General features: G+C 50.8%; 10 protein-coding genes across 10 annotated transcripts; 6 read left to right on the forward strand and 4 right to left on the reverse strand.

Annotated features, from left to right (window-relative positions):
• Positions 1-473: 473 nt before the first annotated feature.
• PENARI_c008G12277 (uncharacterized protein) lies at positions 474-2782 on the forward strand (the record flags this gene model as incomplete). Its single annotated transcript, XM_022631686.1, has 2 exons — positions 474-1604; positions 1652-2782. 2 exons carry the CDS (start codon positions 474-476, stop codon positions 2780-2782), a joined length of 2262 nt encoding a protein of 753 aa, XP_022488588.1.
• A 1208-nt stretch (positions 2783-3990) lies between these two features.
• PENARI_c008G09244 (ribonuclease P subunit p20 family protein) lies at positions 3991-4718 on the reverse strand (the record flags this gene model as incomplete). The annotated part of the gene is made up of 2 exons (XM_022631581.1): positions 3991-4568; positions 4646-4718. The coding sequence occupies 2 exons, from the start codon at positions 4716-4718 to the stop codon at positions 3991-3993; spliced, it is 651 nt and encodes a 216-aa protein (XP_022488594.1).
• Positions 4719-5524: 806 nt separating this feature from the next.
• Positions 5525-6678, forward strand: PENARI_c008G05380 (fungal specific transcription factor domain-containing protein; the record flags this gene model as incomplete). Its single annotated transcript, XM_022631457.1, has 3 exons — positions 5525-5544; positions 5632-5804; positions 5852-6678. 3 exons carry the CDS (start codon positions 5525-5527, stop codon positions 6676-6678), a joined length of 1020 nt encoding a protein of 339 aa, XP_022488481.1.
• Positions 6679-6940: 262 nt separating this feature from the next.
• Positions 6941-8730, reverse strand: PENARI_c008G11057 (uncharacterized protein; the record flags this gene model as incomplete). The annotated part of the gene is made up of 5 exons (XM_022631649.1): positions 6941-7373; positions 7434-8123; positions 8175-8316; positions 8374-8454; positions 8508-8730. 5 exons carry the CDS (start codon positions 8728-8730, stop codon positions 6941-6943), a joined length of 1569 nt encoding a protein of 522 aa, XP_022488795.1.
• Positions 8731-9318: 588 nt separating this feature from the next.
• PENARI_c008G07300 (putative beta-galactosidase) lies at positions 9319-11067 on the forward strand (the record flags this gene model as incomplete). The annotated part of the gene is made up of 2 exons (XM_022631506.1): positions 9319-9634; positions 9683-11067. The coding sequence occupies 2 exons, from the start codon at positions 9319-9321 to the stop codon at positions 11065-11067; spliced, it is 1701 nt and encodes a 566-aa protein (XP_022488864.1).
• A 1892-nt stretch (positions 11068-12959) lies between these two features.
• On the forward strand, positions 12960-14405 carry PENARI_c008G00073 (uncharacterized protein; the record flags this gene model as incomplete). Its single annotated transcript, XM_022631263.1, has 2 exons — positions 12960-13580; positions 13632-14405. 2 exons carry the CDS (start codon positions 12960-12962, stop codon positions 14403-14405), a joined length of 1395 nt encoding a protein of 464 aa, XP_022488829.1.
• Positions 14406-14987: 582 nt separating this feature from the next.
• On the forward strand, positions 14988-19603 carry PENARI_c008G09054 (putative UDP-glucose:glycoprotein glucosyltransferase; the record flags this gene model as incomplete). The annotated part of the gene is made up of 4 exons (XM_022631573.1): positions 14988-15136; positions 15215-16391; positions 16441-16701; positions 16757-19603. The coding sequence occupies 4 exons, from the start codon at positions 14988-14990 to the stop codon at positions 19601-19603; spliced, it is 4434 nt and encodes a 1477-aa protein (XP_022488563.1).
• A 173-nt stretch (positions 19604-19776) lies between these two features.
• PENARI_c008G06577 (MYB DNA-binding domain protein) lies at positions 19777-21790 on the reverse strand (the record flags this gene model as incomplete). The annotated part of the gene is made up of 2 exons (XM_022631487.1): positions 19777-21671; positions 21727-21790. 2 exons carry the CDS (start codon positions 21788-21790, stop codon positions 19777-19779), a joined length of 1959 nt encoding a protein of 652 aa, XP_022488584.1.
• Positions 21791-22613: 823 nt separating this feature from the next.
• PENARI_c008G12005 (exosome non-catalytic core subunit RRP40) lies at positions 22614-23432 on the reverse strand (the record flags this gene model as incomplete). Its single annotated transcript, XM_022631679.1, has 1 exon — positions 22614-23432. The coding sequence occupies one exon, from the start codon at positions 23430-23432 to the stop codon at positions 22614-22616; it is 819 nt and encodes a 272-aa protein (XP_022488798.1).
• Positions 23433-23933: 501 nt separating this feature from the next.
• PENARI_c008G01912 (ribosome-associated complex protein SSZ1) lies at positions 23934-25732 on the forward strand (the record flags this gene model as incomplete). Its single annotated transcript, XM_022631334.1, has 3 exons — positions 23934-24026; positions 24080-24116; positions 24168-25732. 3 exons carry the CDS (start codon positions 23934-23936, stop codon positions 25730-25732), a joined length of 1695 nt encoding a protein of 564 aa, XP_022488649.1.
• Positions 25733-25912: the final 180 nt, after the last annotated feature.

Raw genomic sequence — 25912 nt, forward strand, 5'->3', positions numbered from 1 at the left:
TCTCGTTAATTTACCAGGGCCTGAAGCCTGCGCTGAGGCGGTAGTGCCGTCTTGTGCTTCCGTCACCTTTTGGGACGTGTGAAGTCGTTTACGCACCTCCCTCCTTGGTCCGGCCAATACCACACCCTACTACGTTTCAGATCACCTTTCAATAGTGAGTATACTGCCACCGGATGTGAGGCTGCATGTGGAGTTGAGTTGAGGCCTCGACCTCGACTTTAGGGGGCCAATCTATTTTACCTTACTCAGACGACACTAACGCGACCGTCCTGCTTTTAGCCGGGCAGCTGAGATTGAATCACCCTTGCGCGCATTCAATTTCCCCAACACCTCGGACATAACCCGACCTTCCAATACGTCTTCTTTTCAGCCTCCTAGACCGCCTCGAGAACAACTGCCTCCTCTGCGCGACCGTGGACGCGCCGATCTAGACACCTTCCGTTGCTTCTACTCACTTGCGAGCATCCTTCTCCATGACTGCTGTGGCATCTCCTCCTAGTGTAGAATCGGGGTCTCGCTTGGGATGGTACAGCTCTGGTAACGGGGGACAAGGAGCATTGTCTTCAGTCAACGCGGACGACGTGTCACGGATGTTTATGCCACGGAAGCACGTCCAACGATCAAACTCCTCTTCCTCTATCGGATCGTCCTCTACCACGTCGACCGTGTCCGCTTCTCAAGATACGCATACTGCGCAGAGTTCCGAAGGTGAATCAGGAACTTGGTCATCAAAAAAGAAGCCGGCGCGGAACCCTTGGCCCAGCTCGAAGTCTGAACCGGTATCAGGGGTATCGAACGCACGATCTCAGGCAGTGCCTGCATTTTCATCGGGCCCAACTGCATCTTCGACAATGGCCGCCATGCATCAGCCTCCGTCCATCGTCCCGTCGCAGACGGCGAATCTGCTTTATCCCTCTCCTGACCAGCAGAATGCTCCCCGTGGGCCACCCAGACAGTCCGCTGACATGCCGGTGATCTTGGCTCTCGTGCCAATGAATGGCACCTTTGAAAAGAAACAAATCCATGTGCCAATTTACCCCGACGTTTTGCGAATTGGCCGACAGACCAACGCCAAAACGGTCCCCACAGCTCTCAATGGGTACTTCGACTCCAAGGTTCTTTCTCGACAGCATGCTGAGATATGGGCCGAAAAGAATGGCAAGATTTGGATCCGGGATATCAAATCATCTAACGGTACATTTGTGAACGGTCACCGATTATCTCCTGAGAACCGCGAGTCGGATCCACACGAAATACGCGAAAATGATACCCTGGAACTTGGTATTGACATTGTCAGCGAGGATCAGAACACTATCGTCCACCACAAAGTCTCAGCCAAGGTTGAGCATGCTGGTCTGTATGGCAGTACACCTAACATACTTGATCTGAACTTTGGGGACTTAGATCCTGCCTCTGGAGGCGGACTTCTTCCTTCCCCTTTGAGCCAACCTCTTTCGCATCTACGCAACCGATCTGGTAGCAATGCCAGCAACCGCAGCAACCAAAGTGCCGCCAGTACTCAGCTCAATGCTATGCACCAACAACGGCAGATGAACTACTGGAATTCGCCAATATCTATTGAACAGGTTGTCAAGCGGCTCACGGTATGGCTAATGACTCCACGCACAAGTACCTTTCTGACACATTCTAGGGCGAATTGAAATCAGCAAAACAACAGTCAGCCGATCTTAGCCAGACCGATGAATTCTTGACGACCATTATGAAACCAGGCTACGCAGAGAAAGAGAAGATGGCCAAGCCATCCCCTCTGGAGAGCAGTGCTCACCGACAGATGAACGGCCGACCAAAAATGCCGCGGGTCGACTCTTTCTCAAGGTTCTCTGATCCTCCTGCCCCTCCACCTCAACAGCCCTTGCCAGAAAAACCTGACGCGCCGCCGCGCAGCGCCTCGGAATCGTTCTCTCCTTTGAAGCGCAGCGATACGGAGAAGCCAAAAGGGGGCGCGGGTTCTCCCGTCTCACGCGATTCCAGCCAGATATTGTCCCTTATTGAGGCTCTATCTTCTGCCAAGCGAGAGATTGATGCTCAAGGCACGCGTGTTAAGGAACTGGAAACTCTTTTACTTCAGGAGCAGGCTGCTCGCAAATTGGCAGAAGAAAGAGCCGATCAATTGGAGATGCGCTCTACATCGGTTAATGGAGAGGCCCCTGTCGAAAATGGCATTGTTCCACATTCAGAGGACATCGATGAGAAGCAGCAGGATGATTCGGAAGAAACCGTGCAGGTCAATGGCATTCATCCTCTGGCGACTGCTTCTGAAGACAGCGAGGCTCTCGCCTCCGCAGAAGCCAATGCCAACAAGCTTCAAAGCCGCTTGGATACCATGATGGAAGAGATGGAAGAGATGAGAAAACAAGTCGCATCTTTCAAAGACCGTGCAGAGAAGGCTGAAGACGAGACCACACAATCTCGCACATCATTGGCAGAAATGGTTGAAACGTTGCGTCAGGAACGCGCGAAGGCTTCTGCGTTGGCCGCTGCGAACAAGCCCGATACAATTCATGAACCGAGCAACGTCCAGTCGGGACAGTCTACTTTGAGTGAGGATGCAACGCAGTCCAAGCCCAAGAGCCCAATGAAGCACTTCGATTCGGTTACCCAGCAGAATAAAGAGCTGGATGCTGCAGCCACTGCTTTTGCAACACACCATCGGAACAATGTTCTGGAAGAAGCAAGTCCCTATGCTTCAATCTTTGGCGTGGTACTATTAGGGGTAGGTTTAATGGCCTATCTCAATGGTTGGCAAAAGATGGACAAATAAACCAGCTTCGCCTTGTTTCCTTCTGGGTTCCGGTGTTTTTTCTAAGCGGTTCTATTGCATAAGTACGTTGCATAACTTGGCCTTCACTCCTATCTTCGTTCCATCAGATCTCAACTTCTGCCAGTCATGACTCTCTGGCGATGGTTTCCCTGGTCTTTTTTTTTTCTGGGATGAAGATCACCTTTTTCATCTTTTCCTGTCTTCATATTTGGAGCCTTGTCCATTTCAGCCCACAATCTCTCTTGTCTTGCCACGAATTTTCTTGATGACTTTCTTCGATGAATTTCTCTATCGACCTCTCCAGTGTCCCACCCCCTCTTTCCGGTCCTCTCCTTTTCGTGTTTGTTTCTCTACCTCCGACTTGTTACTATTAGCCTCTCACCCTCTGGGACTCGGCATTGCTTTCTCTTTTGTCTGTACATGATGGGGGAAATAAGGATACGTTCATGACTTGCAGCCTCTCTTTGAAACATTTCTTTTAATGAAGGGTTTTCAGGCATTATCATTCATCGTGTCATGTCAGCGCAGGGCTTTCTGAGCGTATTATGGAGTTCTTTTTTTCATTAGTACTATTTCCTTTCTTATTCATGCCTATCTGGTTCCCGCTGGCAGATGTGATGATTTACGCTTTTCTTCTAAACTCCTTTGGATTACAGTAGAACTGTTAGCCTCGAGTTGGTGTCCATCTCTTTCTTTCCATGCCAGTCGGTTGGGGCATCTACGGCGGGTTGAGTTGAATTTTTACTTTGGTTATGTACTCTGGTGTTGTTTATAAGTTGGGAATATTTTCGATGTACATGATTTTGTCCGCCTTGGACGAACGAAGTGTTCCTTTCTGGATTGTACCTGCCCAGCTAATGATTTGTTGCGATTGTAGAGTAGCTGCACTGGGATTGGCGAGATGCGGGTCGCTGAAAGCTCTCAAATTTAGCCAGTGTATCACTCAGGGTCTTAGATGAGATTCATATGAATCCTCGGCTGGGTAACCAGGTGATGGACAACCACTGTTGAATCAAGCGGGTTTGTCCAATAGACAAGAGGCGCCTGTGCAACTTGCTGGGCGTTTGCCGGAACATCCTGGGCTTGGCCACAGGATTGTCACAGCGATCAGTCCTAGCCACTGGATTTTGGCGGGTTGATTCGTGTTTGTGAGTCGTGATTAAAATGGCTCTCGTATCTTCCGTCGAAGCCATTGTCCGTCTGTAAAATCACTTAAGGCTAACAGCAACCTCAACCATTTTGACCCATCGCGTACGGCTCTCAGGAAGCTCAGCATCAGGGTTCACAGCGGCAGCAGCCTGACGCTTCCTCTTCTTCGCAGCCAACTTAGACTCCGAAGAAGGAGGGTTACTCTGTTGCCCCTCCTGCCGTTGACGCTTTTGCTCCTCTTGTTCCTTCTTCTCTTCATCCTCAACAACATCATCAACAACAATGACACTGCCAGTCTTCACACGGACCGAGTACTCAGTCTCTTTCTCCTCAAACCATTTGCCCACATTGAGCGCTTTCTCAATGGCCCGTCCCGTCGCTTTGACGAAGACCTCCTCCCGCTTCGAGGAGATATTGGCTAGCTCTGCGAGCTTTTGTTTCTCGTTTTTGCGCGTGTCTTCTAGGTTGATGTTTGCCGTGGCGCGCTTCTCGGCTTGGAGAAGTAGTTTCTGGATGCGCTTAACTGCGCTCATGAATGGTGTGCTACTCGAGACGTAGACGATCTTGGGGACAGAGGCCCCGGCGTAGGGAGAGGCGACTGGTGCATGGGGTATTGGGCGCTTTTCGACCTTTGCATCTGTGTAGTGCAGCCAGTCAGTCATGGGGATCTTGGATTTGAGCTGTACCGGTACGTCCCGCAGGCGGCAGACTTACATTTGGGAAGTTTAACGAGGTCTTGGTTCTTCTTTTCGAACTGGAGCTTCTGCTCCAATGGTCCTTTTCCCATGGCTAGAATGTTCAACAATGGAATGTTTCCGAGTCAGATTTAAGTTATTGCAGCTTATCGTCTGTTTTTCTGCCGGGCGGAGACTGATATGACCTCCTCCCCCTAGGTGGGACTACACCACTCCGGAGAGCACTCGTGTGGATGAACTAATACTATTGATTTTCTCTTTCTGATCGAGAATGACTGACTGCGTTCTTCAGATACATTTATGCGCCATATTAAGCGAGTCTCGATTGGATATTTGAGGAGTCGGTCTATTTTGCGGCCATGTTGTGGCTATCCCGTGTTGGTATACTCACTCTAGATGTATTTAGCCGGAAGTAACTGGTCAATATGCTTCTTGCGTCGCATGACTCTTCCTTGCCACTAAATGACTCAACTGATCCAATATCAAACTATGAGCCTCACGTGATACCACCCCTCGGTTTCGTACCGAGATTACCTCGTCTACTCAAAAGTTTCTATTCCAGAGAACCAAAAGATTGAAATCATGAAGATATCTACTTCCTGCACGCGGTGTAGGGCTGGAAAACGAAAATGCATCGTGGAGCGGGTAGATCTACCTTGCCAACAGTGCTTGAGACAGAACAAGTCCTGTTCTTTCACGGACTCACCTCGACGACAAACACAGCTCCTCCCAAATCTTTCAACTACCAGCAGAGCAAATGACACAGAATTGAGTCATTTTATTACCCCGACTCCACGGAAGGAATTGGCAGAGACATTGACAGATCTGTACTTGAACCTCATCCATGATAAACCGCATACTCTATTCAGCCCAAGCGTCCTGAGAAGACGAGTTCGAGATGGCACGCTACCTCGAGCGGTACTATATGGTATTATGGCATTGTCAGCCCGGTAGATAATTGACCATTCCCTTCTCGATTTAACATGGCCTGATACTTCTTTTTAGTTTCTCCGACGATCCAGAAGTGCGACAAAAGACCAAGGAGTTCTTCTCAGCCGCCAAAGTCTCCCTGAAAATGGATATTGATAACGTCTGCCTCGATACTATCCATGCAAGCATCCTGGTAGGAAATCTTTGCGGAGCTGAAGGAGAGACCGTAGGCGAAGCACTGTTCTTCGGTAAGAAATATCAACATTAGCAACTGCGATGATTTAACAGTGAACAGGAGTCGCCTTTAGAATGGCACATGTTCTTCACTTGCCAGAGCCCGATGCTACAGATGACAGTATTACACAGGAGATCAAGGTGCGAACCTGGTGGTCATTGTACATGATAGACACATGGTCCTCAGCGGGACTAAACCTACCCCGACAAATGTACGACAAAGGCCAAAATCGTCTTCCCATGCCTGAAACCAGTTTCTGGTCCCTTGAAACAGGAGATAATCTAGAGAATGATGCCCAACTCGGGGTTGGTCTCTGGGGATACATGGTGATCCTCGCCCGAATTTTCAGCCATATTCAGGATCTCCATGTGAGACTCGCTGATGGAGCTCTAGATGAGCACCAAGCCGAAGCAATCACCGAAAGGCTAGCGCATGAGTTTGACAAATATCTTCAAGATCTTCCGTCGAATTTACATTTTACCGTTGACAACCTGAAACAGCATGCAACGGCAGGCCTTGGGCGGGCATTTGTCGCGCTTCATCTTGGTTATCACCACTATGCTACGTTGCTCTATTTCCAATATTTTGATACACAGCTTCAGAGGACCCCCAGTCGCACTATATTTGTTGCTCGCTGCAAGTATCATGCTGCCTCTTTCAGTGATCTGTTGAAGTTGTCCCACGAGACCGAAGATTGCGAAGCTTTTTATCTCATTGTGGCCCATATGACAGTTGTTTCTTCTTCTGCGCTGCTACACACGTTGTTATTTGGGAGCCAGGATGAGTTACTTGATACAAGAAAACGACTATACTTGAATTTTGAGATACTGTTGAAGCTGAAGCAGTTTTGGCCAGGTGTGGATTTGATGGTGAGATCTACCAACTGAATTTGGCGAATTACTCATGCCAAGTCAACTACTGATGTTAAAACAGATGGAACGTTTATTCACATTCCAAAAAGTGTGTATGCAGTCCATGGACGATGTTTACACTGTCGACAGATGGATTGTCAAATTTTTACTTCATCATGCATTGCCTATCGAGGGTGAAGTGGGAACACCCACTGGATCCGACCTTGCCGAGCGTGGAAGGTTTGCCAATGATGCCTTGTCAATGCTTCGTCCACTAGAGTGAATCACCGGGGAAGCACTAGGTCTTGTTTATCCCAGCACCATCCACAGCTTTGGTCTCTTGCCGAAGCTCATTGCTGGCCACGTTTGCATCTTCGCCATCGAACAATGCTGCAATCTCTTCGAGTGTCGGTCCCTTTGTTTCCACGAAAAGGAACCAAATACAAAGACATTCGACAACCAGAATCGCTATATAGACGAAATAGAATCGCCATTGCAGAGCTTCCAGACCGACCGGGTTGACATACTGGTTGAATACGGATGACAGAGCTGTTAGAGCCATTCCAACAGCAATGCCCTTGGCTCGGATATTGAACGGCAGGATTTCAGCTGGATACGCCACCGTTAGACCTGGCCAAGCAAATCCTGCCACGCCATAGAAGAGGAATATCATGGCAATGACAGCAGAGCCAGCGTTGGTATTACCAGTCTGAGCATATACTGCAGAGCACCTGCATCAAGACACATCGTCAGTTCTTATACCATCACACGCAACTCGAATATCGACTTACCCGGTCCAAACAGCAAAGCTGATCAACATACCAACACCGGCAATCATGAACAATGTCCGTCGACCAAGGATGTCAACGAGGAAAGCAGAAAATCCAACAGCAACCAGCAAAGACCAGATCTGCAAGGCGCCATTGATCATAGACTGATCATAAGATGACTCGATCCCAACAGATGAAAGGATATCGTGAAGATAATATGATACCAACCCGTTACCTGAGCATTGCGAAAAGAATGAAACTAGTGCAATGAGTAACAGTCGCTTTCGATTTCCTGGAGTCTGAACCAGGACTTGCCATCCATCCTTGGAGTTCCTCTTTTCCATGAGGATGGTCTGTTGGATTTCGTGGAACTCGAATGAACAGAATGGATCATCTCTGTCGCCACTTCCGTGGTACTTGACAAGGATGTCGAAGGCTTCATCTGGGCGATCTTTTGCGCACAGCCAGCGAGGACTTTCTGGGAGGAACCATATGCCTGTGATTTGTATGAGAGGCATTGCTGCCTGCATACCGACTGGGATTCTCCATGCTGCTTCGGAGGTATATTTGATTGTCCCGAAGACGGTCCATGCTGCCACAATGGAGCCTAGATACCACAGCGTGTTGTACATTGTCGTCAACTTTCCACGGTGTTGAGGATAGGCAAGCTCTGTGATGAGCAGAGGAGCGGATCCCTGGCTCACATTGGATCTTTGGGGATAGTTAGTAGAGTGTTGCAACTGGATATCAAGCGTCACATACCCAAGACCCACGAGGAACCGTCCAGCTAGGAACATGTTGGAGTTGACCGAGGGAACCACTTGGATAATTGTCCCGACGAACAGAATGATCAATCCAATGGTTACTCCAGCCCTTCTTCCAAGCAAATCAGCAATATAGGAGGCTATCAAATGAAGATCCAGTCAGAAAGATCCTGAAGTAGAGCGAGAGGAACACATACAAAAGAACAAGGAACAGACGCCACCAATGTTCTGAATAGCAGTGAAAAGCCCCAGCGTGGAACCACTCGGGTTGTTAAAATCTATCCGCATATCAGTATCCCATCACCAAAGCATACCTCCCGTCAGTACTCACATTCCTGCCACGGAGTCATCGTCTGGAGCCCATTCAAGAGTGACCCATCGTACCCATTAATGGTCGAACCAAGAAAGAGAATAGGCATCATAGGATATAACTTGCGCAAACCACGGTGCTTCCACCAAGTAACGCGAGGAGCCTCCATAGAGCCATATCCAACAAACTCAGAGTGAGCTGCAGTAGCCTCACCAGTCTCCAAATGCTTCTCTGTCGTGCTCATATTGCAGTACAATAACGTGAATATGACTTATACTTCCACGAACATCCTCGGGTCATCAAAGGCTCTTTATATACATATCCAAACAACAAGGTAACTTCCAACTCCTTCAATCAGAAACAAACGTAGTCCATATCTTCACCCCGGGTTTCTACCAAAACGGGAGAAGCGTTTTTGCGGAGAAGCGCCACGCTTAAAAATGCGGGATATCAGCCAATAGACAGCCGTCATTCCCGCAGCTTCTGCTCACGATGATCACGATCGGAGGTCGGAAGTGCGGGGGGTGTCTGGGGGTAGATCAATGCAATGTTGCGGGATATCAGTCCAATCGGTTAATTTCAAAGCCGTATGGTTGATGTGGTGTGATCATATCCGGGATATTGGTGGACTCTCACCGGCCTCTTACAGCATGCTTGTCAATTGAACTCGCACGTGGAGGGTCCGATGAGGGGTAAGACGAGAGAGAGAGAACAGGTATAAGAGTGTAGTGTGTAGCTAGGAAATGGGGTCGTTTCATTCTCTAGCAGAGTCCATTTTCTCTTTTCGTTTCTTGATACATTTGGAGCTCAAGCCGTATCAGTGCACGACACAATGCTCGTTCCTACCTCTGACATCCCACACCTCCGCAAGACGGAAACTGGTCAGCAACTTATTGTCAATGGCCGGCCTTTCCTGTCGCTTGCTGGTGAGCTGCAGAATTCCTCGTTGACTTCCGCGGAGTATATGGATACTGTTTGGCAGAAGCTTGCTGATACTCATATCAATACTGTGCTGGGATGTGTGACTTGGGAGGATATCGAGCCAGTCGAGGATGAGTTCAACTTTACTGAATTGGACAAGGTCATCCTCGGTGCTAGGAAGCATGGACTGCATCTTGTGTTATTGTGGTTTGGTTCTTTCAAAAATGGTATGTTCCCTTTCATTATGAAATGTCGACTTCTCTAAGACCGTCTAGGTATCTCTACATACGTTCCTCCATGGGTGAAAACAAACACCAAGCGGTTCCCTCGAGCGAAGCTACGCAAGGCCGGGGGTGTACTACAGACTGGTGACGTGCTGTCCATCTTCCATGGGGAAGGATGCAAAGCGGATACCAAAGCGTTCTCGCGCTTGCTGGCACATCTCAAAGAAGTCGACGGGGCTCATTCAACTGTGGTGATGGTCCAAGTCGAGAACGAGACTGGCTTGCTAGGTGATTCCCGTGACGGCTCTGTGGCAGCCGAGAAGCGGTTCCTCGAGCCTGTCCCAGAGGATCTAGTGCAATTCCTAGCGCAGGATTGGGAAGCGCTCCATGTTGACCTCAAAGGCAACTTGGAACATTTCAAGACTCAGGCTAGTCCCCGTGGAACATGGGAACAGGTCTTTGGCAAGAGCCCACATACAGATGAGCTCTTCATGGCATACCACTACGCCAAATACATCAACCAGGTTGCTGCGGCTGGCAAGAAAGAGTACCCTATTCCGTTCTATACGAACGTCTGGCAGAACTATGTCGGCGAAGATGGCGACAATGATTTCCCAGTCGTCGTTGGTGGTGGCGGCCATCCGGGTGATTACCCGTCTGGCGGCGGCACCAGCAACGTCCTTGATATCTGGCAGCAGTTCGCGCCATCGCTGGACTTTGTTGCACCAGACGTCTATCTAAACGACTACGCAACCTCGTGCCGCAAATACCGACACCGGAACCAGCCACTCTTCATACCCGAGCAGCGTCGCGATGAATACGGCGTCAGACGTATTTGGGTCGCATACGGATCCTTCCAAGCAATTGGAGTCTCCCCCTTCGGAATCGACACACTGGAACCCAACACGAACCCATTCACAAAGCACTACGGACTCCTAGAATCAGTTTCCCAGATCGTGTTGGAAGCTCAGACGCGGCCGAACTCCTCGGTTGGATTCTTCTTCGACGAGCTGGCAGCTGACGGCTCGGATTCTTCTAGTCCGGTCATCAAGCACTGGGCCGGATATGAAATCACCATCGAGCGCTGCTTTGTCTTTGGCAAGGCCGGACCGGGCGCAGGTATGGTCGTCCACCTCGGTGGAGGAAAATTCCTTTTGATCGGATGGGGCTTCCAAGTCCGTGCACGCTCTTTGAGTCCCACGAGCAGCTTCACCGGCTTTTTGCGGTTCGAGGAGAAGATCGTTGCTAACCAGAAGACTGGGGAGTTGCGGACTCTGCGCGTTCTGAATGGCGATGAGACTAGGAGTGGGATCTTTGCTATGATGCCGAATGAGGAACCTGATTACGGTGGTTTCCCGATTTGTGTTACTATTCCCGCGCGCACGATGATCGCCGAATTGGAGGTGTATTCCGTTGAGGAGGCGGATGACGTGTAGGGAGGAAGTCCTTTGTCAAATGAGCAGACAGTGCAGTTTTCCGTATAGAGCATCAGAATAAAAAACCCCCCTGATCCAAAGAAACTCCAGCATTCATCTCCGATAGGGAGATAAGAGGTCCAGTGTCTGCAACGCTTGGCCCGGCGTTCACCCGAGTATCCGGTAGCTGGAAGACCGATGAGATTCCCGTCCGTCAGCGAATGACGAAATGATCGCCTCGTCAAAGTCTGATGGGGCGTACTTTTCCCCCCGAGGCAGGTAGACGTATCAGAAGCAAATATACATGTTGACGATCTTCATGTCTAGACTCAAGAGATCGGCAGGGTGCCGTGACCTGAAAGACGGTCATGTGATATGCACTAGACTCACTTGGGAAGGTCCGGTCCAGTCGAACATTCTTGTTTTTGAGATCTCATGGAAACACCGGATGTGTGCATTGTTTGATGTTGCTGATTTTTGAGGTCTGAAGTCAAAGGCCAAACAAGGGAGGTGTCACTTTGCAAAGTTGACGTATCGAAGTAAATGAAACCAAAGAAACAAAAGGACGAAATGGCTTGAGGCGGAGACACGGGGCACATAGGGACCAACCATGGTCCTCGAGAGTGACACGCTGACTGTACCATGGAACTGCATTCCGATTCCGGCTGTTTATTGATATCACGTTGATATCTTCGAGTCTACAGACGGGAATGCAGTCTATAGGTATAGAATACGGGTGTGTGCGTACGGAATACCATTTTTGTACTGATCTAATGAGCAATTTTGTGCGGTCCCGGCATCGTGGTAGAGGCGGTTTCATCGGGGATTGCGTGTGAGCCCCACACCAGATCCAAGCGAACGATCTAAGAATAAGTTAATGGGTAAATTATTACCAAAGGTTATCGAAATTGAAGATCCTTTGTTTTGCGCCGGACATTAACTTTTTTTTTTCATCGGGGGAGGGGGGCGAATAAAGTATGTGGCCACCTTAAAAATAAATCGTACGACGCAAGCTGAAGGGGGGCGAATATCTAAATTGACCAGTCCCATCGCACAAAGTACAATTGACAGAGCCGAAAATTTCATCGGCTTAACGGCTGCCTATCCCCAGTTCCCGGACAAGTCGAATGCCGCATGCAAGGCACACAACTTGTGCAAGGTAACAAGCCCAATCATAAGAGGCTGGATTGAATTTGGGCTTAGAACCTACCTGAATAGGTAAAGTGTATACCGGGGCGGCGGGAAAGCAACGGCTGTCTAAAGCATACCCATAGCCCAGGGACCTATGATGATGTTACGCTAGTGGAGCCCCCCGGGCCTGGACTCGGAGCCCTTAATTAAAATGTCTTTCGGGCAAACACTCGCGCCTTTTTGTACCGGCCATTTCCCCTCCCTCCACTTCCACTTCCACTTCAACTTCTACTTCTATTCTCGCGATTCCTTGTTCCTCGTTACTTCACACTCTTTTCCATCCCTTCGCTCACTCGACGTGTCTTAACTTTCCCTCGGAAGCTAGCTCCCGAAGCCCCCTCTTCACTTTGTATACATATCAGATCTGGCGTGCAGGAAATCTATCAAATCTGCAACGTGATTGGTCAACCTTCCCCAAGGGATATATCAGACAAAGAACATCCGCCAGCCGCGAAAGCTTTTTCATTTCGGACTTGAGTGTCTCAGACATATCGAGACTCGACCAATCGTCCGCTCGCGTCTGCCTGCTTTTCCTATCTGGGTGTATCAGGTCTTCCCCTCCCTTGGCTGGTTTTTGAGCTATCCCAGCCGTCGCGATTCCTTCGACCATAACTACGGCTCAGTGCCATCTGAACTTTCCATCTTTCTCTCATCTCTGCACATCATCGCTGTCTCTTTCGTCTCGACACCTGTCTCGTCAGACCATTGCCAAGCTGCATAGCATGTCTCCCGACCCCAACTATGAACCACTCGATGCACCCGATGGGTCATCGTTAACCTGGATCTTTGATCATTGCTTGCGTTACGCCGATCAATACGAAATTTCTCTTCGCGCTGCATACGAACTAAACTGCCATCCGACGAAAAGCACCATGACAGCCTCTACTCCTTCCGTTTTGTCTCGCAACTCGGTGTGGTCCAAGGCATCCAAGTCTACCCACCGCAGCTCCGACACTCCTTCTTTTGAAGCGGATGCCAATGCCCAGTTCCGTGCATTCTTGACCCGTACTGTTTCCCAACTGCCTTCTCAGCCCTGCTCGCTGCCTCCGAGCTTCACTACTTCGTTTGTGCGCCGTTGCTTCTGTTTGGACCTGGCCGAAGTCGACTTCGCCCAGGCTTTGACTGCTCTTGATTACCTGAAAGACCTTCAGGACCGTTGGAAGAAAGAAATTGATGCCGCTTTCCGTCGTCTGAATGTGACTGTCGACGATGCTCGGGACCCAAAGAACTCCGAGCTTGCTCGTCAGTACCCTGGTGTGATGTCTTGGTACCAGGAGATCAACGGAAAGGCCCGCATGATCGATTTCTTGTACACTCAAGTCTATGTCGGTCTCCGTCGCTGGGTAAATGTCACCATAAACCGATTAATTTTCCCTTGCTAACCGTCCTACCAGATCTTGATCAATGAGATGATGCTTGAGCCGTTCAATAAAGCCAACTGTCTGGCTCTGCTCAACACACTGCTGCCGCCTGTTCACCCCCAAAGCCTGACTCCAACCCAGCAATTGGCACCAAAAACACTCGAAAACCACCGCGATGCGTTTTTCACTTTCATTATCAAGTTTGAGGACAACCCCAGCATCTTGGACCCTGTTATGAAGCAAGGTACCCGGCCTGGTGATGACAACGCCTGGCCTGCGGTGTACGATGCCATGGACCGATATCTGAACGCGGTCGTCGAGGTGATTGACGAGTGCGCTCTGATCAACGACCGATCTGAAGTCACCAAGAACGGTTCGCGCCGCACCGATTCGGGCATCAGCTTCGCCTCCCGCCCCGTCTCTCGTCCTACCACCTCCTACTCCCAGGATAACCAGAATAGCGAGAAGCCTCTTCCCAACTTCCCCGCACCCCCTGTCTCGAGCAAACACGGCTCTATCTTGGAGCGATTCGCCAGTTCAATGACATCGTGGGCCAAGAAGGACCCTAAGAAGGAGCAGAAGAAGGAGCTGTCCCGGTGCCTCAAGAAAATGAAGTCCTACAAGGATATCTCCGGCCGCCCCGAGAGCTCCTCCAGCCAGCACATCTCGGCCAACTTCAACACAAAATTGCTTTTCGACATGACCGAAGAGAAGCGCCAACGCCTGATTGATGAGGCCAGAGCTCGCAAGCAAATCGAATCTGCCTCAGCCGAGATCCATCCTGATGCCATTGCCGTGGCTATCTAAAAGCGCCCATGCTACACTACCCCTAATTTTCCTCTTTCCTTGTTCGCATTTTTATCATTGCTGCAGCCGCCCCCCTGCGCATCATCATTTTATACCGTCTCTGTTGTACAGAGCCAGCTGGTGCTGCATATAGTCTGATTATCTTGTTTGATTAAAAACAGGCGGCGTTTCTGGTGGAGCATCTGGTGGTGTTGACCTTACGACTAATGTCCTTACGAAAGCGCCCAGCATGCTTAGCATACTGGGAATAAAAATTTCAATTCAATTTTTTATGATATCAAAGACCTGCCTGCCCACGTAGTGACCAGTCAATAGTAGAACCTCGGAAAGTGCAGCAGTTGCCGCTCCGTCCGCCGTACAACCCCGATAAGCGATAACGAAACGCCCCAAGTGTCCAGATCAGCCGAATCTCTAACCTCTTCTCGACACCTTCTTGACTCGAGCTGGGGCTCATTGGGCCCGTTATGCATGATACAACTCACATGGACATCTAGACTCGGGAATATCGCCTACACAAACCCATCCCCGACTCGGGGCAACCCCCTATAAACAACCATCTATACAAACCACACCTCTACAACAATGAAGTTGGGATCTCGCATCTCCTGGCGGTGGTACGCCGCCATCGGAGCCTTCCTTCCAGGCTGCATTGCCAATGCCAATGCCAGTCCAGCCGTCAACGTGGCGCTCCAAGCCTCCTTCGACTCGGCCCCATACCTAGTCGAGCTCTTGTATGTTGCACAATAGATTACCTTCACAGCCGAGAAAGCAGTCAAGACGAGCAATGCTAATGCCCAAGTCGGTTACAGGGAAGCCGCGGCAGAAGAAAACTCCACCTCGTATTTCCCATTGTTGGATCGCATCGCCGATGGCACCTTCGAAGACCTCACAACAGAGCAAGAGCTCTACGACCGTTTCTTGAGCGTCGTCCAAGACGGTGGACATCTACGTACCCCTGAGAGTCTATCCTCATTTAAGCTATCGCTTTCTGTTCGCTCGTCCGCGCCTCGCATCGAGGCTCACTACCAGTTCTACAATACCTCTGTCCAGCAATCACTAGGCGCGGCCCAGGATGCCGTGTGTCCGGTCTGGGTTCATCTGGAGGGGAAGCAATACTGCTCTTCTGCGCTGGAACGCGCCCAGCAGGATGTTCTCGATGCGCAGGATCCTAGGGAACTCCCATTTGACCGAATCCTGGGTGACATCTCGCTCCCTCCGGCTGTCCTGTATGCGGATATTTCCGCGCCAATGTTTAGGGATTTCCACGAGACATTGAGCGGTATGGCGAAACAGGGACAGATCTCGTACCGAGTGCGCTACCGACCTCCTCAACATTGGGTTTCCAGGCCGTTGTTTGTTTCAGGCTATGGCGTGGAGCTTGCCTTGAAGCGGACGGACTACATAGTTATTGATGACCGCGCTGCGGAGAAGCTTGATACCGAGACCGGTCCTGACTTGGAAGTGAAGGAGGATGCGCCAGATGATTTGCGGCCTTTGTCTTCTTCCGAGGTTGCGCGGTTGGGTGTTAATTCTGCGAAATATGTTATGGATAGTGCTGATCCTTTGGAAGCTTTGATCAAGCTTTCGCAGAACTTCCCTAAGTACTCTTCTACTGTGGCGGCTCACAATGCTACTGGAGAAATGTTGCAGGAGATTCGCCATAATCGGGCGAAAATGCTTCCTGGTGGATACAATGTCATGTGGATCAACGGCGTGCAAATTGATATGCGTCAGATCGATGCGTTCTCTCTACTGGAGCATTTGCGCCGTGAGAGGAAGCTTATTGAGAAGTTCCGCGGTCTCGGCCTTTCCGCTAACGACGCTGTCAAGATTCTGTCACACCAGGTCCTTACTGAGGCCCAGGCTGGTGGCGAGGAACAGCGGTATGATTACCGAGATGACTCGGAAGAGAACCAGGTTATTATCTGGCTGAATGATCTGGAAAAGGATTCCAGATACGAGGGCTGGTCTAGTGAACTCGACGCGGTTTGTGCTCTACCTCGTATCATTCTGGACTATGCTAATTGCCAGTTAGTATATTACCAGTGCTTATCCGGGACAGCTGCCTCCAGTGCGCAGGGATCTCCACAATGTGGTCGTTCCTGTTGATCTGTCCGACCCGGAGAACATGATGCTCATTGCTGGTAATTTGCATGCTTTCATCAAACGAGGCATCCCTGTGAGATTTGGCTTGGTACCTCTCAGCTCATCTCTTGAGTCTGTCGCGCAACTGAAGGTGGCTCATTACCTTTTCGATGCTTATGGCCTGGACTCTCTCGTCAAATATTTCGAAGCGGTATGTTTACACCTAAGTATCCCAAGTATATTGCGTGGTATTGACATTGAAGTAGTATGCTACTAAGGGAAAGAGAGGCTTCCCCGATAAATCATGCTTCGTGACTGCAACCAAGGAACACGAGCTTATTGGTGACCATCCAGCCCTCTCTCTTGACCAAGTCTTAAAAAGCGAAAAGTACAATGCTCTTGTCTCCCACACAGCTGCTTACCAGCGCCGTTTGAGCCTTACCGGTGACGCACCTCACTTCCTGGTCAATGGTGTTCCCGTCTCCAGCGAGGGCAACTGGATGCAAGGAATGAGTATGCAGATTAGCCGGGACTTGAAGCTGGTGCAGCAGGGAATCCACGAGGACCTCTTCGAGGAGGATGCTTGGCTCCCTGAATTCTTTCTGGCCGGAGCATTCAAGAGACGTAACACTTTCCTCATGCCCGAAGACCCGAAGAGTGTTCGCATTGTGGATCTTGCCAACGTCCTTGGATCCGACGAGAACATTTTGAACAAGATCCCCCGTATTGCCTCTGACAAGAGCGCTTTGGATAGTGTTCATATGATTGTCGTGGGTGATTTCGAGTCGGAGGGTGTTACATTGTTGACTGAAGCCCTCAACCTCCGGAAGGAGCATACTGACGTTGAGGTTCTCCTGCTTCACAATGCCGCATCAGATGACGATGCTCTCCCCAAGAATCTCGTCATGGTTTACCAGTCGCTTGCTAAAGGCGAAAGCATCGACCAGGTCCTGGCTAGAATTCGTGCATCTGACGATGACGCTGAGATTCCGGAGATCGCGGTTGAGGAGCTCTCTTCGGTCCAAGCCTTGCACCAGCGCCTGGCCAAAGAACTTGGTTTCGAGCCAGGCACAGAAGGACTCGTCGTCAATGGGAGGGCAGTCGGTCCTATCGATAAGGATTACCCACTGACCATGGACGAGTTAAGCCAGCTCATCGCCTACGAACGGCTCAAACGTCTCGATCCCGTTGCATTGGCGGTCGCCCAATTAGGATTCCAAACAAAGATCTCGAGCCCGCTCGACTTCGCCAAGCTTACATCGCTTGTGGCCCTTTCTATGATCTCGGATGTTCCAGAGGGGATCTTTGAGAACACTCCTGATTTCAGAATGGACGTGTCTGATAAGTGGAGAACTGTTCATTCCGTGATCACGGTCTCCAACTCTGATGATCCTGCGATTAATGTTGCTGTTGTTCTTGACCCTGCGTCTGAGGTTGCCCAGCGATGGCTGCCAATTATCAAGGTTCTTTCTGAACTGTCTGGTGTTCAGCTCAAGATCTTCCTCAACCCGAAGGAGGACCTCAAGGAGCTGCCAGTCAAGCGGTTCTACCGTTATGTTCTCGAGTCAGAGCCGTCATTCACCGAAGGCGGTGCTCTTGCTCGGCCTCAGGCTTCCTTCACTGGTGTGCCAGTCGAAGCACTGTTAACTCTGGGCATGGACGTGCCTTCGTCGTGGCTTGTTGCGCCCAAGGACTCGATCCACGACTTGGATAACATCAAGTTGAGCTCGCTCAAGGCTGGCACCGATGTTGATGCAATCTATGCCCTTGAGCACATCCTGATCGAGGGCCACTCTCGTGATCTCACAACCAAAACACCCCCCAGAGGTGTTCAGCTCACCCTGGGCACAGAGAAAAATCCCTATTTCGCTGATACCATCATCATGGCTAACTTGGGATACTTCCAATTCAAGACCCAGCCAGGCCTGTGGCAGATTAACCTCAAGCCCGGCCGCAGCGAGAAGCTCTTCAACATCGACAGTGTCGGCGGCCTCGGATATCGCCCACAGACCGGCGACGAAAGCAACGAGGTAGCTCTGCTAACCTTCCAAGGCCGCACGCTATTCCCCCGCCTATCCCGCAAACCAGGCCACGAAGAAGAAGACGTCCTAGAAACCGGCATCCAACCAGGCTCAACAAAAGACTATTTCGCCAAGGGCCTCAACTTCGCCTCAGGCGTCCTCTCCAGCGTAGGCGTCAGCACCAAGAGCAGCGACCAACAAGCCGACATCAACATCTTCTCAGTAGCAAGTGGACACCTCTACGAACGCATGTTAAACATAATGATGGTCTCAGTTATGCGGCACACAAAACACACGGTGAAATTCTGGTTTATCGAACAATTCCTCTCACCTTCCTTCCGCGCCTTCCTCCCCTCCCTCGCGCGCGAATACAACTTCTCCTACGAAATGGTCACTTACAAATGGCCACACTGGCTCCGCGCCCAAAAAGAAAAACAGCGCGAAATCTGGGGCTACAAAATGCTCTTCCTAGATGTCCTCTTCCCTCTCTCCCTGGACAAAGTCATCTTCGTCGACGCAGACCAAATCGTCCGCACAGACATGTACGATCTGGTCACCCACGACCTCCAAGACGCGCCCTACGGCTTCACGCCGATGGGCGATTCCCGCGCTGAAATGGAGGGTTTCCGTTTCTGGAAGCAGGGGTACTGGTCGAACTTCCTCCGCGGGAAACCGTACCATATTTCCGCGCTGTATGTTGTTGACCTGAACCGGTTCCGCGCTCTTGCGGCTGGTGATCGGTTGCGTGGGCAGTATCAGATGCTCTCGTCTGATCCGAACAGTCTGAGTAATCTGGACCAGGATCTGCCTAATCATATGCAGCATCATATTCCTATTCATAGTTTGCCGCAGGAATGGTTGTGGTGTGAGACTTGGTGTGCGGATGAGGATTTGGAGACGGCGAGGACGATTGACCTTTGTAATAACCCTCTTACTAAAGAGCCGAAGCTGGAGCGAGCGAGGAGGCAGATTCCTGAGTGGACGATTTATGATGATGAGATTGCTGCTTTGGCGAGAAGGGTTGCTGGGGTTGAGGATGCTGCTGGGGTTGAGTTTGTGCAGAGTGGTGAGGAGAGGAAGGATGAGTTGTAGTTTGTGCATGGTGTATCTTACATGATATAACTTGAAAACCTTTGATTACTCTTTACAAGTGAGCTTTTCTTTGTGTTTTTATTTGTTAATTTCTTGTCATTTTCGCAATCGAGGCTTGGAACGGAGCAGGATAGGGTATCTTGGAACAAAGAATAGCAAACTTTCCAATGGCTTTACTCCGAGTCGGATTCAAACTTCACGTTTGCGTTGCTGTCATCCTCTTCTTCCTCGCCACTGTCGGTTTCATCGTAGACTGGAGTGTCGGCTTTGGCGGAATTGGGAGAGGGAGCAGAGGGGGAAGGTTGTGCGTTGTCATTATCACCGTCAGAGTTGTGGCCAGCCTCACTAGAAGTCTCCTTGGTCTTCTCCTTTGGAGGCTCACTCTCTGCTTCGCTGCTCGATGCTTCAGCGGCTTCAGCGGCACGGCGTTCTTCCTCTCGTCTCTTCTTTTCCACTTTCTTCTGCTTCTTGCGCTCCTTTCGTGCAGCTTTCTCAGCCTTCACTTCCGCCTCAGCATTCTCTTGCTTCTCTTTCTCCCGCCTCTCCTTCTTCTCGCGCTTCCCCTCTTCTTTGGTATTGGGGCGCGACACGGCTTGTTCGTCTGTAACGAGGTCCTCGGTGTGGTTGCTCTTCTTGGATTTCTTAGCCTCCTTTGGCCGTTTCGTCGTTTCAGACTCGGCATCAGTTTCTTGGCTAGAAGCATGGCTAATTTCTTGAGCAATCTCAGAGAAACATTGCGTGCGGGTTGGCTGTGGGCCAGGCGTCTCTCCAACCTCGTCCGCGTCCATGTCCACGTCATGGTCATCATCCTTCACGTATTGGTCGCTGATTTGGCCCTCGCCAATTTTTCTGTTCCAGTTGCGAGCCCTCTTAGCAGAGGTTTCGTAATCGAAGACAGCGTCTGGCTGGCCATTGGCTCGCATTCTCATGACAACGGGCCGAACCTTGCGGAATTTGTCAGAGCACTGTTGTTCAGATCGTTTATTATCCAAGGTGTCGCTGATGGTACCCCAGGGAACCAGACTCTCATCCATCTCATAGAAGTCTTTGCCCAAGCATTTGCTTTTCTCCTCTTGTTTGAGGGTGTGGCTCAAGGTTTCCCAAACTGACTGCAAAGCTTGTAGAAAGATTTTTGTTTCATCTGCCGACCACGCGCCCCGGTTCATGGTCTCCTTGTACTTGAGTCTGTTCCTCCAGCGCTGAGTTACATCGTCATCACTACGACCAATGAGTTTGCCGATGTACGTCCATTTCGGTCCATGCTGGGCGTGCAGCTCGATGAGCTCTTCATCTTGCTCCGGTGACCAATCATGTGCCCTTTGAGTTGAGCCCTGGAAGTGGCGGCGCATGAACCGATAGACGGACCGTCGGTCACGGCCAGGAAGAAGAGAGTAGATCTCGTCCCAAAATTCGGATTTGCTAATGGTCTCTGTGGGGACAGGCCAGTCCTGGGAGCCACGCTCTGAATGTTGGATCAATTCGTCGAATTTGAGTCCACTGATGCCGTGCCAATTACAGAAATTGACCTTGTGTGTTTCAATCTTCTCGAGTTCCTCCGGGGTGTAGAACCCGATTTTCTTATTGTCCGCCTCTCTTGTCCTTGGGCCTCGGATCTTGGATCTACCTTCTGTGGACAGCTGCTGTGCACTTTTGGTAGCGTCCTTGGCAGCCGGAGTGGCGCGAAAAGCCTGAGAAGAGGGAGGAGCGATGACATCCGCATCTCTCTTTTCCTTGCTGGACTTGGGGGGTTTCTTGTCTTTGCGTTCAGCCGTCGATGGGGTGGTTTGGCTGGACAAGGAAAACTTTAGCGCAGAAGGCGATTGTGTCGAAGGATGCTCTGATTCATGTTGCGCGTCATCCGTATGGTTTTTCTTCTTGGACCTCTTGCGCTCGGGTTCGTCCTCGCGCTTGCGCTTCGAGGGCTTGGTCGCATCGTCATCTGAAAGTGGAGTTCCTATGCTATTGGCCTCTTCGGGTTGAATTAACTTCTCCTTCTTCGATTGGCGATTTTTCTTGCTTTTCTTTTTGGGCTCCGGCGCGTCGTGCTCTGCATACGAAGTTTCGGGAACTGGAATGAGAACGTCAGTATCGAGTGCGAATATCAATCGCATTAGTAGACCTACCGACGACTCCGAAATCTTCGGGGAGATCAGGAATTCCCTCGGGCTGGGACGAGTTCTGACCCATCGTGAAGCCCTGGGTGTAGAAAGAGAGATGCAGTCAAGGGAAGCTTGGCCTGTCCAAAGCCGAACAAAATTTACGGCGGAGAGCGCGTAATCCGGCAATACGCGCGACCGCCTTGATGACCGCCTCCATGAGCAACCAATCTATACCATCAGATAACGATATAAGTTGATGTTCATCAGCACAATGGCGAATGAAAAAAAGGAACCGATATGCACGATTGCCCGGAATTTGTATGCGCTGTCTTTTCCATTGATATGGAAGGAGATACAAGAGAGATGCGGACGACTACAAATGTGCAAATTTGTCAAATAGGTGCTTTAAACTTAAGACATTTACATGTGGGACCTTTCATCAACCAGCCAAGTGGTCGAGCTGTAACTCGGTCATTCAATCTTCCTTGGTCTAGTGGTGATGATTTCCGCTTGTCATTAAAACTGATAAGCGCGGGAGACCGGGGTTCGATTCCCCGAGGGAGAGTTTCTTTTTGCACATGCAATGTTACGGTGCACGTATGTGTTGCATTTTTTGTTAATCTATATGTCTGTCTGTTCAATGCTGCTGGGACTGTTTTGGGGGGACTGTTTTGGGGGGGCAGGGGACCCAGATATGCATTGTAGATAGCTCGCCAGCGGCCCTAGAAATACAACAAAGGATATTGGGACATTTTATATCTGTACAGACCTCCCCGTAGGAATATATATATTTGCTTGAATACAAGACAGACATCAAGCTCATTGATTGCATTAATAGTATACATGCTGGCATAAAAGCATAGAAATCAAATGCAAGTCGTAATACCCTTACTCCAGCCCAATGGGCACAATCAAGCCAACTTCATCTCCCGTAGAATCTTAGTCACCAGCTTCTTCTGGTCATGAGGGTGGAGGTTTTTCTGGTCGGTTTCCTGTAGACAGCGCCCAATGGCAACTGTAGCCCTAATGGCGTTCTCTTCAGAGTCGGAGCAGTTCACCCACACCTTTCCATTCCGTCCAACAGCAAGTTCGAATCCTCCTGAGCTCTCCAGCTTCTTTCCAAGCTCAGAAAGGACAACAAGCCCTTCAATTTCATCTGTCTCAGCTGAAGAGGAGTTTGCCCGAATCAAGCGCCCAGCCATGCCAGTTGAAATATCGAAGACCATTCCACCGGCCAGAGGACCCATACCTCCCTCAGCCTTGCCGGTTGATGGGCTCACACAGGTAAGCTCGACTTCGGCGCCGGCGCCGACTCCCACGGACAGTACTCGGGCGTACACCAGCTCGCCTTGCTTCAACATTGGCCTCGTCTTCTTGGATGCGCCTTCAAATGACAATTGGCCCAGAAGTGCATGTGCTGTGTGCGGAGTCACCATGCAGTGGAAGAAATCAGCGCTAGAGTGGTGAATCTGTGCGATGACGAAGTCGTTGACGGTGGGGATATATCGGCGGTTCGGGAAAGAAAGAAGTGAGACTGTGTTTTTCTTGGCATCGGTCGTGAGTAGACCAGCTTGTGTGGCTGTCAAGACATGTTTGGAGTCGGCAGATTTTGAAGAGGGTTGTGAGAGGATACGAAGGCCGGGGCCCAGTCGTAGAGGGTTCGAGTTGTTGGCAGGAAGATGGTCGCGAGGTACCTCATCGCTGGGTAATAGGACAAGCGGGGTGCTCATGGTGACGTGTTTGATGACTGTGTGCTGAGGACAGTTGCGTTACAGCAAAATTTAAGACAGGTCGAGCTCAAGGTTGCTGTTCTTAGAAGTTGACTGAGCATCGAATTATCTGCAAACCCATATTTCCTTATCACCACGTGACCTCACACTTCTACTTCTAAAAAATGGAATACAGATATGTACGCATACGTGAGCAATAACTCTTGCTAATATTCCTCTTAAGACAGTCTCAAATGCTAAATTTTTAACTTGCTCTTATATCTCACCGCCCTCAACTATACAACACCATGGTCTCTGTGGGCAATTCAAGATGTGGCGGTATCCGTGCGCCACAACCCTATCGATAAGCCCCAGCCACAGCGGACGAAAATCTTCAAAAGATTTTTCGATTCCCCCTCAATCGAGCCATCCATCACTACGATCATCCCCCTACATTCACGCCGTGACGTGTGATATCCTATTTCTTTTTTAATTTAAAAATCACTTATTCCCACATTCGACATGGGTGACGCCGCTGCCCCCGCTGAGGCGGAGCGTTTCGCTATCGGTATCTCGTTCGGTAACTCTTGCAGTTCAATTGCCCGTATCTCGCCTGTACGTATCTCTGTGTGCAATTTGAGATAAAGCAATGGCTAACAACATCACAGGAGGGCAAGGCTGAGGTTATTGCCAACGAGGAGGGAGGTAAGGCTTTCAAGCCCCGCGCCTTGTGAATTCGAATTAATCCCGTGCCAGACCGTCAAATCCCTTCCATCCTTTCTTATATTGAGGGCGAGGAGTACCACGGCACACAGGCTAAGGCCCAGCTCATCCGCAACTCCGCCAACACTGTCGCATACTTCCGTGATTTCCTCGGAAAGGAATTCAAGTCGATCGACCCTACTCCCTGCCACCCGTCTGCCCACCCCCAGCAGCAGGATTCGACCGTCGCTTTCACCATCCGCGACACCGAGAGCGAGACCCCCAACACCGTCACTGTTTCCGAGATCTCCACCCGTCACTTCCAGCGCCTGAGGCGGTCCGCCTCTGACTTCCTTGGTAAGGATGTCAACGCCGCTGTCATCACCGTCCCCACCGACTTCACCGATGCCCAGCGTGAGGCCCTCGTTGCCTCGGCCAAGGCCGCTGGTCTCGATGTTCTCCAGCTGATCCACGAGCCCGTCGCCGCTGTCATGGCTTACGATGCCCGCCCCGAGGCTACCGTGACCGACAAGCTGACCGTTGTTGCTGACTTTGGTGGCACCCGCTCCGATGTAGCCGTTGTTGCCTGCCGCGGAGGCATGTACACTATCCTCGCCACTGCCCACGACTACGAGCTCGGCGGTGCCTCCCTGGACCAGATCATCATTGACCACTTCGCCAAGGAGTTCATGAAGAAGCACAAGACCGACCCCCGCGAGAACGCCCGTGGTCTTGCCAAGCTCAAGCTTGAGGGTGAGGCCACCCGCAAGGCCCTCAGTCTGAGCAGCAACGCCCAGATCAGCATTGAGAGCCTGGTCGACGGTGTCGACTACAGTTCCACCGTCAACCGCACCCGTTTCGAGCTCCTCGCCGGTAAGGTCTTCGCTCAGTTCACCGACCTGATCCAGCAGGTTGTCAAGAAGGCCGAGCTCGATGTTCTCGACATCAACGAGGTCATCTTCTCCGGTGGTGTTTCCCACACTCCCAAGCTCGCCCAGCTGGTCAGCAACATCTTCCCCGAGACCACCACTGTCCTGGCCCCCGCCACCTCCACCACTGCCATCAACCCCTCCGAGCTGTCTTCCCGTGGTGCCGCCTTCCAGGCTTCCCTGGTCCAGGAGTTCGAGCATGAGGACATTGAGCAGTCCATCCACCCCATGGTCACCGTCACCCCCCACCTGACTAAGGCCATCGGTGTTGAGTTCACCTCCCAGTCCGACGTCACCTTCCAGCCCCTGCTCAGCGCCGAGACTGCCCTCCCCGCCCGCCGCATCGCTCAGTACTCCGCCCCCAAGGAGGGCGGTGACGTCCTGGTCCGCGTGTGCGAGGGTGCCCGTGTCATCAAGGTCACCAAGCCCGAGCCCAAGGCCAAGGAGGAGAAGCCCGCCCAGGATGAGGATGACTCCGACTTCGACTCCGAGGACGACGAGGAGGAGGAGACCCGCGAGATTGTCTGGAAGACGGAGAAGCCCGTTGCCGAGCTCGCCGTCAAGGGCGTCAAGGCCAACGGCAAGATCGAGGTCATGGTCCACGTCAACCCCGACCTCGGTCTCCAGATCGCTGTCCGTGAGGTTGGTTCCCAGAACGCCGTCCGCGGTGCTGTCAACGGCTCCGCTTAAATTTTCCTTTTCTCCTGTGAATAAAAAAAAAGACTTGGATTTCGTTTATGGTGTGATGATGCATGCATGACTGATAGAGGCTGTCTTTTTTTTATTTTTGTCTTTTACTTATACTGCAGTTATCATCATGGAGTCTTTTCCTTTCCTACTTTTCAGATTCAGAATCTATAGAACTCAATT

The sequence above is a fragment of the Penicillium arizonense genome (assembly GCF_001773325.1).
Source record: "Penicillium arizonense strain CBS 141311 chromosome Unknown PENARI_contig008, whole genome shotgun sequence".
NCBI classification, from domain to species: domain Eukaryota; kingdom Fungi; phylum Ascomycota; class Eurotiomycetes; order Eurotiales; family Aspergillaceae; genus Penicillium; species Penicillium arizonense.